General features: G+C 40.6%; 1 protein-coding gene across 3 annotated transcripts in view; it reads right to left on the bottom strand.

Moving 5' to 3' along the window:
* MYRIP (myosin VIIA and Rab interacting protein) overlaps positions 1-18,810 on the bottom strand; it is a 211,339-nt gene that overhangs the window by 27,768 nt on the left and 164,761 nt on the right. For all 3 annotated transcript variants that reach the window (XM_082295624.1, XM_082295625.1, XM_082295626.1), the window contains exons 9-11: positions 9,205-9,382; positions 8,223-8,312; positions 4,291-4,940 (exon numbers count right to left, since the gene is read on the bottom strand). In XM_082295624.1, coding sequence (XP_082151750.1) covers positions 4,291-4,940; positions 8,223-8,312; positions 9,205-9,382 — 918 coding nt within the window. The remainder of the gene's footprint in view (positions 1-4,290; positions 4,941-8,222; positions 8,313-9,204; positions 9,383-18,810) is intronic.

The raw sequence follows: 18,810 nt of genomic DNA, 5'->3' as shown, positions 1-18,810 counted from the left end.
TTACTTAATAAATGCTGCATTAAACTTTGTTATTCCTTACTGTTCACATTTTCACTCTTTCTGGTAAGTTTAATGACATTTTTTGTGTCATTACACAAATCATTGTGTAAATTCCCATTTGCATCTATCAGCAACACATAATGCTAACATCTGCAAACAAGAATAAAGGGCTACCATTTTATCTGAAACTGAGTTTCTGTCAGGACCTGGCAGACTGACACAGCCACGAACCCAGTTTCACTAAAAGAAAATCAAGTGTTTCTATGCAAGCATAAGTCTTTTAGGACACAATGAGAAAAGAAATACACCTTTATGCATACATAGTGTCCAAATCCTTGCACAGAAATCACTGATAAGCCAAGGTAATCACAGTGGACAAAACCAAAATACAATAAAAAAGGCTCCAGAACAAAATCCATGTTAAACTATAAACTCCTGAAATAAAGTTTCCTTCATATAAGAAACCAAAAACCAGAAACTGAAAGTTTTTAGGAGAATATACACTTTGTGAGGTTTGCAGGCAGTTTCTCATCATGAGCCAGAGTGATTTCAGGGAGCTGTTTTCAAAGAATACATCCCAAGCGCCATCCCGTGGCAACAGGCAGTCTGACAGTGCTCACCCCTTACCTGGCTGCAGGGCAGGAGGGCTGTAATTAACAGGTGGGGGTCTCCTGATCCAAGAAGCAAACTCATAATGAGAACACTTCTTTCACTTGAAGCAATTAAGCCCCTCCACTTTGCATCAGAAACACAAGAATTTCAGGTACATTAAGCAATAATCATATCTTTCTCTCAAAAAGATAATGAGAGCCAATATATCAATGTTATTATTACTAATAGTATCAACTATTATTATAACTATTAATAATAAAATCAGATAAAGATTGGTGGCTTGAGTGTCCATTTTTTGTAAAAAGTTACAATTTGAAAAATAATCATCATTAAAAGCAAGGTTTGCACTTTCCAGTTCAGTCCCCACAGAAACGTAAATCTTCTGTGGTACACAAGCAATCCGAAATTATTTATGGCAAGACCTTGGTTTTATCAGGACAGTTTTCATATCTTGCTTCATGGCTGTGTTTGTGGCATCTCTACAAGCAGCTCAGTAAAGGAGCTTGTTCTTTTACTTATTATTAAGCAAAAAATTCCCCAGATACAGTACATCTTGGTACCTACTCTCAGGTTTCCCCTTCTAAGTCACTGAAGACTTCATACAAAAAATTATCTCTCAGTCACAAAGTCAGAATTCCACTCTTGTGTCTAAAATATGGTTTTAAAAAACATGCCACAGCATTATCCTAATCTAGGAACTGGATCTTGATTTAAAAAATATGTGATTTTAAACTGAAATTCAGTTGTGAGTTATGAACTGACTGCAGTTTTTCCAGAACATAACTGCTTACAACTCTCTAGACTCAGAGCAGAAAGGGAAAAGGGCTTGTTTTCATCTCACTGAGAAACTTGGAGAGTAGAAAACAAAAAAGCAACCTTCACTATTTGAAAACTAAAAATGAAACCCCAACTTTTAGACTGATAAACTGAAATCCTGTTCTACAATGCTGATGAGAACACAACGGTTAACAAATTATCATCTTATTATTACAATGCCATAAAATAAGATTATATTGCAATGCAGTAAAGTACTGAAAAAGTGTGTTTCTTCACTGCAATTGACATATAATCAGTTATTCAGTGTTTAATATCTTGGTTCAACAAGAGTTTAGAAGAGTTTTTATGGTCTCTGCAAATTCTGCATAATCTCATCATGTGAAAAGCTATGCCTGGTTTAAGACCCCACAGTCAATCTTGTTTAAGTCTGTGCTGTCTGCAGTTCTTCACACACCTACACTATCATTTTGTAAAACTGTTTATATGTAGGGCTCTCCATGCTGCAGCCTCAACCATTTTACCAAGATCAATACATTACTCTGGGGAACATATGAAACTCTGACATCCCTTTAATCACATTTTTCTAAGCAATTTAAATGATGCCTGGCTAATTCATTTTCATCCATTAAAGCAGATTCCTTACACACATGATAATTTTACTTGCTTCCTAGAATTGTTCAACCATGCAACATCCTTGCTATAAATTGTGGTAGTCAGTCCATTCCTGGTCCCAACAGTGCTTGTTTGCCAGAGGCTGGAGTCAAAGTTCTACAAATGTGAACACCAGTTGTCAAATCAGCCACCTCTGTGTATGTGTGTGTGTCCCCAAACACAAACTAAACACATGGAAACCCACTCATACATAAACTTCACAATGAGCATTTCATTGCTTTGAAAACACTGGCATGATCTGGAGGCAGTGAGCCTCTGCTTGCCCCACTGAAGCTAGGGAGCAGGGGAGCAGGAACAGCCTAAAGGGTAAAATGAAGGGGAGAGTGGGTTAGAATCCCAAATCTTGCACTTTGAGCACAACAGAGAGGTCACAAGAGACAAAGCAACTCACAAAGGACTTGGAAAGAAGAATAATTTTCCACACCAGCTTGCATTTTGAAGCACACAATAAGTTGCTAAAGGATGCCATCAAGTATGCTTGGGAAGCACCCTGCCTTTCTGACCTCACCTGGATGAACGTGGTAGAGGTTTAGGTTGGATATTATGAAAAATTTCTTCACAGAAAGGATTATCCAGCACTGCAACAGGCTGCCCAGGGAAGTGGTTGATTCACCATCCCTAGAGGTATTAAAAAGATGTGTAGCTGTGGCACTTAGGGCCAATGTTCAGGGGTGGACCCTGCAGTGTTAACAGCTGGACTTGATGATCTTAAAAGTCTTTCCAATCTAAATGATTCTGTGATTCTATGTCTCCAGGACCTTCTCTGTAAGCTCTGATCTTCCATGCTCTGCATATTGTCTATTGTGACTAGGAAGCCACAATATGAATAGAGACACACAGAGATCAGGCACAAATACACAAAGCCAGAAAGCGAAATGCAGAAGTCTGTGTACAAGATACGGTCTTTGTGCAGTCCCTGTAAAGCCTTGTAGTGCTGCCTGATGTTCTAAGAAGTCAATAATGGCCGCTGATGTGTTGTCAGATCACATTATAATACATCATGCTCCCCTTCAAGAACTGTTGATTATAAATATATGAGGACACGAGTATAAATGAATCAGTACAGAACACCCCAAACACCCACACTCTGTCCTAAAAGCAGATGGAATGGATACAGAATTAATGACACCCAGCATTAAAGCCCTGCTGAAATCCTAGAATCCTAATATTGACTTGCAATCAGCTGTACTGATGTTCTTCTATAGGAAATACAGGCTAGTAGCATAAGCAAAGAAAAACTGTTCCAGGTATCCTAAATTTGGTCAGATAGCTTTGAGACTGAATCAGGCTGCTTGTAGTCAGAGGCACAGGGAGAAGACAACCCTCAGCTCCTTGCTTCAGGCTTCCCATTACTCTGCTGCAGCAATGATGCAGCTTCAGGATTTAAGATGGGTAGGATGTGGGAAATGGAACTGAATAAGGGATCAATATTCTCCTGATCTAGTGTGCTTGTACTGCTAAATAAATTCTGGGGGACAAATGGATCCCTTAATATCAGTCCCAGGTCTGAAAAAACTCCAACAGAGGAGACTTCTTGGCTTTCTGGTTAGCCAACACCTGTAGTTTAGAAGAAATGTTTGCTGTCTTCAAGTTGTATGAACAGTTTTTCCAAGTTTGAGATATTACAGTCTGGGTTTTTTGCTTGTGTGTTTGAGTTTTGTTTTCTTAATCAATTGACGAATTTTTAAAATGGAAGCAGTTTGCAAATGCTCACCCTAAGACATCAGAACTCATCATAAGGTGACCAGTTAAAAGCAGACATCACTTGGGCTGGATCTCACAAAAAGCCCTTTTAGAATTTCTGCTGCTCATTAGCTTTATCCCTTATCAGAACACTTGCAGACACTTCAGAGCAGATTTCCAGGCATATGAGTTATTTCTTATACCAAGAAAACAGAAGTTAAAAAAACCCTAGCACAACAAAACAAGTGATTAATTAACAGGTTTTAGCTGTTGACAAATCCTGAGGGGTTTTTTTTTAAGAGCACTGTATTTTACAACATTAACACTGTCTTTGATCAGATGAAAGTGGCCTATTTGAGAAGAAAGTAAAGCCTGTCTATCTAACACCCTACTTTTTCTTCTTCTCATTTAGGAGGCATGAGGAAGATAAAGCTTGCAAGAACACTCCACCTCCCACTCATGCTTCACATGATATTGCCAGCATAGCTTAATTAGTTTTGCCCAGCTCTTTTTGAGAATGCATTTGGTAAGCTCAAACACAATTACCTGACTTAAATTCATCTTGTTGGCTTTTGCCTGATTCTTTTCTTCACATAAGTCTTCAGAGATGGTTTTGTTTTTCTTCCACCTTCTTGATCTCTTTTCTATATCATAATGGACTTCTTCAGTCTCACTGCTGTCTGAATACTCCAAGCTAGTTGCCTGTGGATTGAAATTTACATCTAGTTCTCCATGGAAGTGCTTCTTTTCCATTCTGGGCACATCACTTTGAGTTCTGCTTTGCAACCAGAGAAGCTTGCTAGGTCCTTTAGCTTCCTGGGAAGAGTTTACTGAAGATGTTTCCGAATCGGAGAACACTGTTTCAGTGTTGGTGTACAACCCGGAGGAGGGGGAGGTCACTGCCTGGTACTGACCGTTGCCATAAGCCCACTCAGTGCCATACTGGGAATTGGAGTAATAGAAGTCGTCTGGCAATTGTCGAGGTCTCTGCCGCAGCTTATTCAAGGCCACATTCCAGTCATAGTCATCCTCGCTGTCCGAGCCCATCTCGTCATAGGCAGACACAATGCTGGACTCATTCTCCAAAGCTTTGAACACCTGGCTCTTTGGTTTGGCAAGCATTCGAGGGCGAGGCAGAGTGACATTCTGCAAAGCCACCCAGTTTCCATCGGTGCTTTGGAAAACAGAAGGTGGACCTATGAAAAGAAAACAAGGACAACTGTGATCACACTGTGAAAGGCTGCTTTTACTTGCCACAGATTGAAGGTTTCAACAAAACTAACAGACAAACACAAGTGCTGCTGCCACATGAACTCTCCTATGTTGAGAGGCAAGCTGCCCTACTACTCAGAAGCCACCACTTTAAGTCATGGTGACGACTAAAATGGGGGGGTACTTGGACCAAAGCTTTTTTCTAAAAGAATTATTAGGAAAGCCTGATGGAACATCAGCATATAGACATGTAGAAATCCTGAGTCTTGCAAATGCCTCTGATTCTGTGTGCAATTCTGGTCCCTCATGTTGAAGAGGAAAGACAGAAAAGGAATCTGAGAAGAGCAACAAAGGTTGTACCAGGTTCTGAAATGGTGTCCATTCAAGGAATGATTAAGTAAGCCAGAGCTCTGCCATCTGGAAGGGAGAAGACTGAGAGAATACATGCTAAAAGAGATGGGGGAATCTCCTCCAACCTAACTACTAGAGAGCATGAAGTGAAGCTAGAGAAAACAAGGTTCTAAACAAACAAAAGAAAGAAGTGGGGTGCAATGCATACCAAACCTAAGGGCGATTTGCCTAAGGTTCTCCTGGATGCTTGAAATTATGTGTGATAAAACAGAGATGGCTGTGAACATGGAGGAGAAATCCACTAAAATTTACTAAATACAGAAAAGCACTTCTAGCTGAGATAGTCATTAAGTTGAAAGTTCTAGAGGTTCAGAGCCTACTCAAAGGCAGTATGAAAAATACTTGCTTTGTCCTAATATCTCCTAGACTCTTGCTTATGGCTACTGTTGCTGCTGTTGTTGTACCCCAGACAAAATACCAAATGAGCCTTCTGTCTGACACAAGCACTGCTTCTCTTGTATCCTTCCACATTTTCAGAGTATGTTTTACAACTCCAACACAAAAATCAAAAAAAGTCATAAATATGGTCAGAAAATGCTGTATAACTCTCATAACTCTGAGAATTGCATTTCCTCTAAACTTAGATTTAATTTCCAATCAAAACTGAAAATGCCCCTCGTGGGAAATATGGATGTGTGACGACTCTGCCTTCTTCAGCACTTGAACAAATACATAATGCCATGGATTTACATGGTAATCCAGCCTACTGAATGAACTTTTCAGACTTATGGAGTCCTTCCATGGGTTCAAATTTGTTATTTTCAGAAACCTATAGAAATACTTAATATAAACCATTCGTTTTCTCAAAAGGTAAGCAGAACATCACTATTTTCAAGTGGACACAGTAATATCTGGGTCTGTTGTAGAATATAATTAGGCATTTTGACACCCCCACAAAAAACAAAACAAAAATTACATGGTAATTGAACTTAGGGGCTATGAGAGTTTTATGACAGCTTTTGCATTTCTTACTAATTTGAATCCTTCTGGCTTGTTTTCACTTACTAAGTTTTAAGTCAATTCAGAGAACTTGAGAAAATACAATTCTTACTCCTGCTTAAAAGGAAATCAAAATAATACCAGTTCTCTTGTAGCAGTGACCAACCAAGGCTGTAACTGAAGTCAGGTGTGTAAGGAGGACTAATAATTCTTTATTGTAACCTCTGATTTTGGAGAAAAAAACCCAAACAAGCTATCAAGCATAAGAAACTTCTGCTTGTTCACTTTTCCCAACTATACTCACTAATCTAAGTATAACGTTCTCTTTAGAGAAAGAACTTTCCTTAAAACATTGTTCCTTCAAACAAAGCCAACAGCTCTGCAGGATATAAATCTCCAACAGGAACTGAATTCAACTGCACCACATTACACAAATGTAATGGGGAGCCACAAACTTCTTTTCGACCACAAACCATACCCCCCCTCATTCTATTTAACAACACCACATTTAACCACATGAGAATCAGTCAACCAACCTCAGTTAACTGAAAAAAGGACAGGATAGTAGTTGATTACATCTTAGAGGGCCAAACAGGGTAGAAAGCCATTGAGAACTCTATATGCAGAAAGCCGACTCAGTTTTGTCCCAGCTTCTACAATGTCAAGGGCTCCCTTCCTGATTTTTCAAAACAAAGTCACTTTGGATTCTGCGCACAATTGTTTGGGCATAAGCTATAATTCATCCATGTGAAAAGGAAAAAAAGATTTAAGAAGTGTCATTGTAAGACTATTGATAAAGGGGGGAAAAAAGCCAGTATCATAATTTGGCTCTTGAGTCACCATTTAAACCAATATGAACTGTAACCAAAATTAATTGTGAACTACACCAAACTCTTGGTTGAGATTTCTCGTTTTCAGTATAATAATACAAAGCTGTTTATTACTGCATAGGTGAGACCATGTTTGCAGATATTAGCACAATCAGCTATTTACTATTAGTTCAATAGGCACCACAATTTCAGCACAAATGTGGTTTTTAGATGAAAGAAGCAGAAAAAATCCTCTGAGTAGAGCACCTGAAAAGAAACTGGGTCAATTTGTTGTTCTGCTATGGTTAAGCATTGTTAAATACTAAATTGCTCAACAGTTGAATGCAACGGGATTCAAGTGGGTTCTTAAATTTAAGCACCAAATTAACTGCTTTACTGAAAATAGACCTTCCACTAAGATGCCCAGGAGAAAACCACTTCTGACAGTGGGTTGATTAAAAAATTCACAGAGTAATGCATACTTGGGTACATCAGATTTTAGTACTACTTTAAGAAGAATGTCTTTCAGGGGGGAGGAAAAGTATTGAAATTGTCTACATTTCAGTCTCCCCAGTTATCAACTGGCAGTACAGATAAACAAATTGAACAGATGGGCATCCCCGATCCCAGGTCTCCACCAAATCCAAACACACATTTGACTGTTTCTGCTTGCCAGTGTGTAGTGAGGCAGCTGTGGGAGTTACAGCACCAGTGAACTCACCCCACAAAAGAGAAGTTTTCTGCTTGTACAGCTTCATGAACCAATGTGCTACAGGGGTCAGATGGGTTCTACAGCTGCTACAAGAGAAGAAGCGAGAAGAAGCAAGAACAAGCAGATTCTGTCATGGGATGACAACACTTGGAGCCAGGGAATGCTGCTGCAACAAGTTCAGCTCTTCCCCTTGTGCAGCTGTAGGGGTAAAAAACTAACCAGCTCTTTGGTGGGGGAGTTGCCTGGTGCTACACTCTTGTGGCCTCACAAATGCTTCAGCCAGAACAACAGAGGCAATGGAAACAGGACCACCCCAAGAGCAGGAGCCACAATTGCAAAAGCACAGAAAGAGTTAGGTTGGAAGGGACCACAGTAGGTCAGCTGGTCCAACCAACCTGCACATGGATTGCATCCAGGTTCTTGAGTATCTTCAGTGAATGGGACTTCACAGCATCTCTGGGCAACCTGTTCCAGTGCTTGGTCACCTGCATAATAAAGAAGTTCTGTCTCATATCCAGGTGGAACTTCCTGTGCATCAGTTTCTGCCTGTTGTCTTTTGTTCTATTGCTTGGCACCACTGAGCACAGCCTGGCTCCATCCTCTGACACCCTCCCTTCAGATACTTATATACATTGGTATCTTCAATGACAACCTGTCTCTGTGTCATCTAGAAGTAACCAGGGAATTGCATCCTATCTCAGGGTGCTGATTCAGGAATGGAGCTGACTTGGAAAGCTGCTCACCATCCATCATCCATATTTACATTCATACATAATGCATGATGACAGAGGTCAGATTGAGGGAAGCTGCTGCTCTGTGAAGTTCCTACTCATACAACTTCCTCAAACTAGTCTGGAAGCACCAGTGAGTAGGGCTGCACAGAACACTGCACCGCGAATTCATCAGGGTTGAAAATAAAGTTGCAAGAAGGAATTCTAAATGTGAATTATTTCAATGGTTGGCTCACTATGTAACCTCATGAAAAGTCACCCTGTGCCACAGAAGGGATACAACGAGCAGCTGCAAACCCCTTCAACTGGAGGACAGATTACCAATGACAAAGAAGGGCCCTTGGGCTCTTGCATCTTTGAAGCTCTGAAATGTATCTGAAGTAGTTGCCTAAATTTTATAACAATCCAAAATCAACTTCACAGAGAACCAAATTTTGAATAATTTTTTTTAAAGAAAGTTAAAATAAGCAATGACATAGCCCAATGAAATTGTGACACAGCAACATCAAATATACATTTTATATGTGACCTCTGAAAGCACAGAGGTCAGCAAAAACGCCCTCGAGAAGGTCCTTGCTTTAAGTCGTATTTATTCCATGTGAGTGAGAACCAAAAAAAGAATCTTATTCGTACTAGAAATATTTACTTGTTTCATTTAGCCTGTCTACACTCTTCCAGCTGGGTAATGCAGAGAGCTTGCGTTCCTTCTGCTTCCTGGACTGTCCCTTTTGCTGCCTCCGAAGAGCCTCGGTCACAGACGACGCAAGGTCTTGTCCTTTACTGGCCGTATCTTCGCTAGCCAGGGAGAATGCAGACTGAGACCTCTGTGGGATTAAAAATCAAAGAGTTTAATTTAAAAATACAAGTAGTTAATTATCCAACCCTTTACCATAATTAGTATTCAGTAACTCATGGAGTGTGGGATCTGCTACCATCACAAATAGGATTTAATGTATTCAAAAGAATTGTTCCAGCATTAGATTGCTTATTTATGTGCATTTCTGATGCTATGCAAAGTAGCAGGAAATTGTTTATACTACCATGGACCAGATGGAGAGAAATAATTAAGGTGAAGTTGTTGGGAATGTGCTTGGTGAGAACTAAGTGCTTTGACTCAAGTTAGCCAGAAAGGGATCCCATTGTGGTGAGACATGATGATCTATTGTTGGCTCAACAGGCCATCTGGTGTAACAATTTGCAGAAGTTAAAAATTTAAAAAAAAGCAAACAAACAGCCTGTTCCCCAGAAATAGATATACAACTCAAATGATTTTAATGCAGAATTCTGTTTGCTAGGACATACAGACATAACACCCAATATGCTGAGCAGTTTTATGCAGTCTTACTAATGAACTCAACATAGCCTACAATTGCACATCTATTTAGTTCTAGGAGGGTCACATTTCAAGGTACAATAAGGTAAAATACTGTTGTGATTGTTAATCAGCCCTGACTTCTACTGAGGATCAGACATTTTAGTTTTGACCTAGGCACAGAGAAGTCGGTCAGTTGCAGAAGACACATTTAAATTTCGCCTTTTTTAAAAAGCTGTGAAAGCTGACAGTGTCCAGCTGATTTCAGGAGAACTCACTCCTGCATATCAAATCACATACGTAGTTCTAGAAACAAAGCTACAGAGCTTGAGTTGAGTTGCCTTTCCTGCAGAGTCAGTAGAAGACTGCATATGCCAGGTTTTCAAGTGGCTCAGCTGCTTTGTACAGGCCAAGTTGGCACTCTCAAATCCTTGTACATTTTTACTGATGTTCAAATGACAAATAATTAACTAAATCTGTTACTCTCAAAAGGGCCAGTCTTTGCCTGCATCAGAGGTCTGCTTTGCACTGGTGCAGGTGAGGTAAAGGAGAACTTGACTTCCAGTTATTTTCAAGGTCCTTCAATTCCCAGGACAGCACAAGCATTGCTGGGAGCCCTGCTGGCTTGAAAGCCACACTTACACCACTTTCTGGCTGCACCTCCTCTCATCTGAAATGCTCCTCTGTGGGACCCATGTACTATGCCAGAAGATTTAATTAACTGCAAATCTTTCTGTATCCTTGGCTCAGCAGTAAAAGGAAACACAATTAAGCATAAGGGTTTAGCTTGGCTTCTGAATTCATGAAGAAAAGCCAGAATTATTGCCCTAGAATCAAATATTTTCTATAACTACAATGACTGCACAACTTTGTTAATCTTGTCCATACAAAGACACAGGTCCTAATATGATGCATTGGAATGTTTCCTTTTAAATTTAGTGATATAAACTATTCACAACACACTCAAAGCAATTTTACTACAGGGAATCTTTCAGGTGCATCGCTTTTACAAGTCAGCTATATTCAAGTGTATATTTAGTCTGTTCCAAACCTTGAACTAGATCTTTCATTGATCAAGATCATCTGAATCCTTCTTAACCCTGAAAAAGTAATAAAATAAAATAATTTAATGCAACGCACACAGGTACATCAATTGTTTCACTACAGGAAATTTGCTCATGAACTTTGATTTCATCCTGGCAGGATATGTGGACAATATGAACAGCTCTGCCACTGTCTGAACTGTGGCAAGATTTAACCCTGTTGTGGTTCACTTCACTTCACTGTAAAGCTAGAACTACAAAACTTGCCATGTTTTCAATAAATTAGGCCCGGTGTCTGACACATCTTTTGAAATCTCTGTGGTAAAGCTGTTATATACTGGAAGCAGCAAGTTGTTGTGGCTGTCACTGTCTTCACAGTACCATGAATATTCTCTCAGGGCACATTCTTTTCCATGTACATATAGCAAACAAGAGAGGTAAGAGACCCAGAAGACCCAGAAGAAGGAATACCCTACAGTTCAACCACTAGTATCTATTTTCCCTTATTACTCAAAGAACTGGATCTTTAAGAAGAAGAATATCAGGAAGAGCTTAAATAGTCTGTAAAATGATAACCTGGACTCTGACAATGAGAGTAACATGCTTTTCTTGTTATGTAAAATCTGTGTGTTTGACAGCTTTCCTGTTTTGTTTAAATGGCAGCCTCTCGTGTGCCTACTCACCATTTCACAAACATCACAGTAAAGTGATGCCATCGAAGTGATGGCAGCGTCTGGTCTTTGCTCTCAACTCACCTAAGACCTGCCAGCAGCTTAACCCTGACAACACAGAACTTGGCATGGGCTGTGAAACCTCCTGAAGGAGCTGGGCACTCTTGCCCCAGGCTGATGCTTTGGCAGCAAAGCTGCAGCCAGCAGTGCCCGAGCAATTTAAAGCCAGCTCAGGTGCATCAGTACTATAGGGCAGATAAAGCTTTCAGAAGGACTAGGAGAGACACAACAGCTTGAAGGATTTAAAAAGGAGAAGATGAACAGCCTGAAGGATAAAAAGAGCTGAAAACCAAGGAAGCACAGAAAAGAAAGTGGACACAGTCCCATGTGGTGTAGTAGCTTAGGATCTGAAATAAGCTCAGCCAAACAAGCTTACCTAGCAAAAAACTGATTTTTTGAAATTGTGTGCTAAAACTTTTGGGTCAGATCAGAGGGAAACTGCTCTCCACAGTTTCTGCAAGGTCTCTGTGGAGCAGGAAATTGGTATTAGGCAGGAACTACTCCCAGGAAATCCAGTTGAAATACAGCAACGGGCAAAGCTTTTGGTGCCTCCAAAGCTTGGCTTGAGGCCATCCTCATTATTTTTCTACACTTTATGTGAATTTTGGACAAAATCTGTCTTGGACTGCTCTGCTCTACTAGAAGTGCCACCTTTTCTCACTGAGGATGGTTCAATGTCACAGAAGACTCAAGGAGAGAAAAGTAATGGCATGATAAAATAGCTTGGCTGCACCCCTGCATTTAGACCCTGAAAAAGGAAGATGCTGTTGAACTTGCACCCTTCACTACTATATTTGCAATTCTCTGTAGTTCTTGTACCTGGAGAGACTGAAATGATCAAGAAGTGCCAATGTTGTCATAAGCTCCAATTCAGAAGAAAAAATAAAAGTAGAGGATTAGGTTATTTCTTGTTTTGAAAGTTAGTTTTAGATAGGGCTGGCAGTAGAATTGTGTTTTCCTCAGACAAACAGGGGTGGAAAGAAACCATAAACATTCATTCCTGAGCAGTTCAAATCACTGGTATCAATGATAATGACATAAAAAAGGAGTGTCAATAGCCAAGTTTGGTGTAGGAACAGGACAGAGACATATCCTGGTGTGAGAACAAACCAGTCTAAGTTGACTGTATTTTTCAGAGCACAAAAGCAAATGTTTGTCTACAATTTTATCTCCAATCAATTAGCAGCCTGACTCATGACTCTACCTGAAATGCAAACGACCCCAGGACCTCCTTTTGTTGTTTTTGCAAATAAAGAACAAACTAAAATGTTAGTTATTTGGTGTGAGATTACACAGCAAGAGCCCTAATCTTGGCTGGCACGTGCATCCACTTAAACTCAGCCAGCACCGATAACTCCAAAGCCCTACAGCTGCAGCATGGGCTACATCCTACTTCCCTGTGGGCTGATTTCACTGCTGCACTGACCTGTGCAGGCAGCAGAAGCACACATTACTGTGCTGCATCGGTGCCTCCTTTCTTCACAGAGATAACAGCCCATCTGTAGATCCATAGTGGACATCTTTCTCCTGGGGATATTTGCATGGGAAGCAAAACACTGAAAACAAGGGAACAGGATTGAGAAGCCTGCCTGGATTCATGTAGTTTCCCTGTGAATGGATGCATGGAAGTACTGGAGGTAAGGCCAGCTGCCCTAACAGGCTCTTGGGTTGGTTTGCTTTGGAACAAGCGATTTTTACTGACCAAATGAAGGAACTACATCCCTCAAGCTTTATCGATTGCCTACATGCTTGGACTGCAGCAAGATCTCAGGGCAGAAGAACCAAAAGTATCCAAAAAAAATACAGGAGCAAAATACAATTTTCAAAAGGCAGGCATGCAGGAACTTTGGTTTTGGTTTATAAAGACCTGAGATGTTAAGAAAGGAGCTAAAGATACCTGGCATATTTCCTAACCAGAAGTTCTGTTTCCTCAGCGAAAAAACCCACAACCCATTTGCCAAGTGCTATTTTAGGTGTATTTATGTGTTGTAAAAGACAAGGCTGCCCTGTAAGTTTTCAGTCGGACACTGCTGGTTTCTGCAGTGAATTGGTGCATCAGCAGATGGCACTGCGGCCCCGCGGATCATTTGCTGGGCTCTGCACACACCCCACAGAGGCAGGGGCTGCCTGCTGGAGCGCTGGGCAATGCAGCACGGCTCACAAAATATAGTTGGGGTACTGACAGGCATTTCCAAACACCTGAGTTAGATGAGTTCCCCACCAAATCCTGCCTAGTGGCACGTCCCGTGAGATGTTTGCTACAATTCCAGGCACATTATTGTCCCTTTTTTAAAAATCCCTCTTCAGGGATTTCTGTTGCATAGTTTATAATGTCTGGATGGAGAGAACTCAGCCTTCATTTTTTACTGACCTGGAACTAAAAGGAATAATCTAATTCATTGATGGCCTTAAATAAAGAAATAAAAAAGAAGACAAAGTGGTTTCTGAAGATTAAAGAAGGAAGGAGTGAATAAAAAGTAAGCCCATCTTCCCTTACTTAACAAATATAAATATTCCATCTGCTATCAATAAAAATTTTCAAGTTCACTCTTCTGAGCACTGAATAAATAAAAAAAAGTAACCAAAAGAAAGAACAACTTTATAAACCACAATAATGAATATTGAATCTAATGTTGATAATCTATAGATTCTTTACCTTCAACAACTTCCTTATATGTATGCATATTGTTTAGAGAGACAACATTAAGATTTTGCACTACATTATTCCTCTACCGATGAAAAAGTATGGGTAATTCCTCCTTCTCCTAAAGAAAAGCCAAAATGTTAATTCAAAATAGGTCCCAAAAGCATCTGATAGGACTTCACAAGTGGATCATGCATGTTTTTTCCCCTCACTTCCCTCCTATTTCACCCTGTTCCCACCCTTACATTATGCTTCAGTTTGGTGTAAGTCATAAAACAGTGATTTCAACAGTGATTCAAACAGTTGTTTGAAATAGATCAAGGACTCTCCCAGGTTCAGGAGGGACTGAGAACCCTGGGTGCCACAAGGCAGCTGCAGGATCACCACTGTAGGAGCCTTTGCAGGCACAAGGACCTCAACACCAGTGCTGAGGGTAGGTAGCTCTGGATTTGAGCAGCAGAATCCTGTGCTGTGCAAGCTCTGACCTGAGTGGCAGCTGTTAAGCTGGGCTTTGAGGACCACCTTGTTTATTCAGGGAAGCGACCTAGAATTGACACATAAACTCAGATGACTCAAATGCAACCTTATCGATCCCCTCTCCTCCCTTGCAAATTCTGCAGCTATGCCTGCCAGTGGTGCAGCAAATCCCCTTCTCAGCTGTGCTCTGTGAATATAATCAATTCACAGAACCAGCAGGTCTGGTAGCAAATACAGTAGCAGTCCCTAGGCATCAACAGCTCAGGCATCCTTTGGTAAGAAAACTCCCACACCAGGAAGGAGACAGTATGAGCTTGCAAATGGAGCCACTCTGCCACAGCCTATTTATCCTGGAAGCGATTTTCACTCTGCTTAAATGTATGCAGTCCAGACAACTAGCAGTGGGAGTGAAATACCAAGGGTTTCAAGCATCTGTTCCTTAGTTAATCTTGTATGTGGCAAAGGATCTGTTAACAACCTTCTGAGAAAGGGCAAGAACAGGCAGATAAATAAAAGACTTTCACACTCAGTTGAAAGAAAATTCCCTCCTAACCACCCCTTGTGGATACCCCAGCCATCAGGGCAAACCCTTGAACAGCAGGCTAGGATAAAGCAAGTATTACTGGTCCCTCTCTTGCAAAACCCGTAGAATATACTTAGAATAGTCTTCCTAGGGTCTGCCCAAGCTAACTTTTTGTTCACTAGTGACAGACACATCCTGGCTGCACTGGATTGTTTCCATCCTTCTTATGGCCTCTTAGACATCTGATTCCCTTAGAAGCACTGTTCCTTTAAAAAGACTACAGAAATAATGATTAGCTAATCAGGAATGGGACTGTCAGCAGGATGAATTGCACAGCTGTGGAGCCACATTTGGGTGCACATTTATTTTGGTTCAATTCGGATTAGCTGACCTTGATTATGCAGCTGGAGAGAAGGGTTGTAAAGGTAGAGACACAAGAGCATATTCCTCAACAAACCCATTGCTGGTAGGCACGCCAGTAGCTCTACAGCATCACCTATAGTGTAAAAAAAAGGAAAAAAAAGCTGGCCCCACATGTGAAAGTGCTACTGCTTTGTTTGCAAGGAATTTGTAAACTAGCAATAATGGATATTTCATACTGATTCTAGAATATGAGTGTAAACATCCTTTTATTGTACTTATGGGGTTAACAATTCAGGAAAGTGCTAGGAGCATAAAATATCATAGTTTGATCAATGTAATGGATTTACGTGAACAAGTCTGTTGAAGTTTGTGGAATAGAGACTAGATATACCAAGGCAAATGAAATCCAGGCAGTGCCTTTACAAGGGATCCTTGTGCATTTAGCCATTACTGCTCCTCACATGTTCACCCACAGCCCATTCTTCTTCCCTCCTCCCACACTTTGAGTATTGTATGACATCTGAAAAAGCCCGAACAAATGAAACTAAGAACAAAGAGGGAAGACGCTTCCCAGTTTGAAGACACTGAGAGCTCAGTTAGTATCTGTGATGACAGTATTGCCACTTTACTTACAGAAGAGAAAGCTGAGCAACAGCAAAAGCCAGATCCCTGGTTCTGGTGTAGGACAGCAGGATTTTACTCTGCTACTAGCACACCTCTCTGGAAGCGTGCTTGTGTTTAAGAGGGTAGGGGGAGGAGGTGAGTTGGCACCCGCGTCTCAGGTCTAATTGCAGCCTTACACATAAACACACCATTTTTTTAAAGTCAATATTCTTCACTAAACACAACTATTCTTTTTTTATCCATCTCTAGGTGTCTCAGTTCCCTGTGCAGCCTTTCATGTCCTGTTCTGACCCTCATCTACAAAGCTGTGCTCTGCACAGCACTCACCCAATCAGACAGAATCGCTGTATCTCCTACTCAAACACCAGAGGAAGCCTTAAGTGTTCTGTGTTTATTTACTTCTTCCTCTGGCAATACACACCCTGATTTAATCTAAAAATAAAGCAAGGTTTGTCAGGCAGCCCAGCTCTGAGCATCACAGGTTTTAAGTGAGATCTGAAAATTCTGTGATACCCAGGAATGTATTACGATAGAATCTTTAAAACAAAATAAACCTGCAAGAACAACTTTAATTATTTGGAAAACAACATTATACAATGACCACCCTTCTTTGTCCTTTCTCCTACTCTCTTTCATGCCTTAAAACCTATCTTGGTTTGCTGACACTAAGTGCAATGCAGCTGAATGTAGGCCTGCATGGGCTTGATCACGTACCTAGCATCGAAAACTGTCTTCTTGGAAGTTTGTCAAGTGCATGGATAGTATGTGAAACCAAAAATCAGTAATTTTATGCTAGAGATACATCTCAAGAAGAAGTACAAACTCAAGCTACACAAACAACTTTAAAAGGACAATGCTGTCATGTTTAGTCTTTTACTGATTACTTAGCGACCTGAGCCTTAAAAACTGGCACTATTTGCTGAGTCAGAATCACAGACTAGTCGTATCCTATCCTGCAGCAGTGGAAGGAGGGAAATCGACCAGATTACAATGTTACAGTGTCACCTGCGGAGTCATCAGATGCCAGTATTATCTGTAACCTGGAAAGCACTTAGGGAAAGTTGGATCTTCCAATAATGAATATTAATGAAAAAGAGACATTATTTTTAGAGCACCAAGTGCTTTTCCATCTTGAAATGTACTGTTCTATCCCATTTTGTGCAAAGAAGATGGTGCTGCAGTTGACTTCTTTCAAAGGAAACAATACAGCAAATGACCCATTGGGATCCAGCTGATGGGCTTCTGGGTGAATGCACACCTGCCTCATTGGAAGCAGGTCCCAGCAATACACACCATGCAACCTTCTGATGCCAGCTCTTGCATAAAAGTAAAAAGCTCCATCTTCCCTCCAGCACGACACATTTATTAATTATGACATAAATATGATGTTTCTGATGCAATCATTGGCAGGTAGGAACTGACGGCAGCTGGTATCAGCTTCCTGCAGTGCTATGCCTCCCTCATCTGAAATCGCTCTCCCACTGTGCTGCATGACTGCTGAACAGGATTCCTCCTCAAAAAGGTTTTCTTCAAGCACTGTTGTTTGAGACAAACCTAAAAATGTACAGAGCAGCTGCAAAACCTCCAAGGATTTCCAAAGCAGTGTTAGACCTCAGGCTCGTAGAACCTTCCTTCTCTTTAAAACAAATCAAAAGGAAAAAAAAAAAAAGGAAAAAATAAACAACTGTCAGTACACTGTGGACCTTATAATTAGCTTAACCAGTATATTTCTGCTTCCCCTGAGGTGCATCATAATGTGTATTTAATGAAATCCTCCTTTTCCATATATCCCTAGCTGTTTCATATGCTATAAATTATGGATGAGCTTCTGTTTGTATATGCAATCTTTATGCTGTAAAATAAAGACCACTAATACAGCACTTAAAACACACCAGGGTGCCTTCACTCCATCTATGTTTAAATGGGATACAATATGCCAACTGGTCATTTGTTCTCTGGCTGGCAGTGATGTATGGCGGGCAAACTGGACTGAGAGAGCACAGAAACATCCACCCATTGCTCTGTACTTCTCCTATCCCAACACTGCACAGCCTTTGCTTACTGGTAATGAGAAACAGATGGTGCCATCCATCTCTTTTTATGAAATGAGGAAATAAAATATTCAGCCCTGTTTCACTATTTTTAGCCTGGGCAAGGGATCTCAAAAAAATCTGAGAGGGAAAAAAAGGGAAAAGACAATGTCTATAGCTACTAGCACACCATAGTACTGCAGTTAAGCAGTCAATAGTAGGGGGGGAAGCGGGGAAGTTTATCATATTAATTAGTTTTTCAAAGCAAGTGGTTTTGGATGAGCATGGAGGTAAGGCAGGGCTTCCAGAGACCACTGGTATTTTCTGGCTGATATGGATGAGCTGCACACAAATAGCTGAGATAAAAAGAGAAATTGCTTGGCAGGTGAAACCACAAGGTGATATCTGGGATTATTACAGCACCCCCTGACACTGTAAGCAAGTAACTTGGGCAATAAAATGCAATGCAATAATAAATATGGGTTTCTAAAGGCCAGTGTTACAA

Source organism: Coloeus monedula (genome assembly GCF_965178545.1).
Source record: "Coloeus monedula genome assembly, chromosome: 1".
In the NCBI taxonomy this organism is placed as follows: Eukaryota; Metazoa; Chordata; class Aves; order Passeriformes; family Corvidae; genus Coloeus; species Coloeus monedula.
Note: the sequence above shows the minus strand (reverse complement) of the source record. Positions and strands in the feature narration are given on the sequence as shown.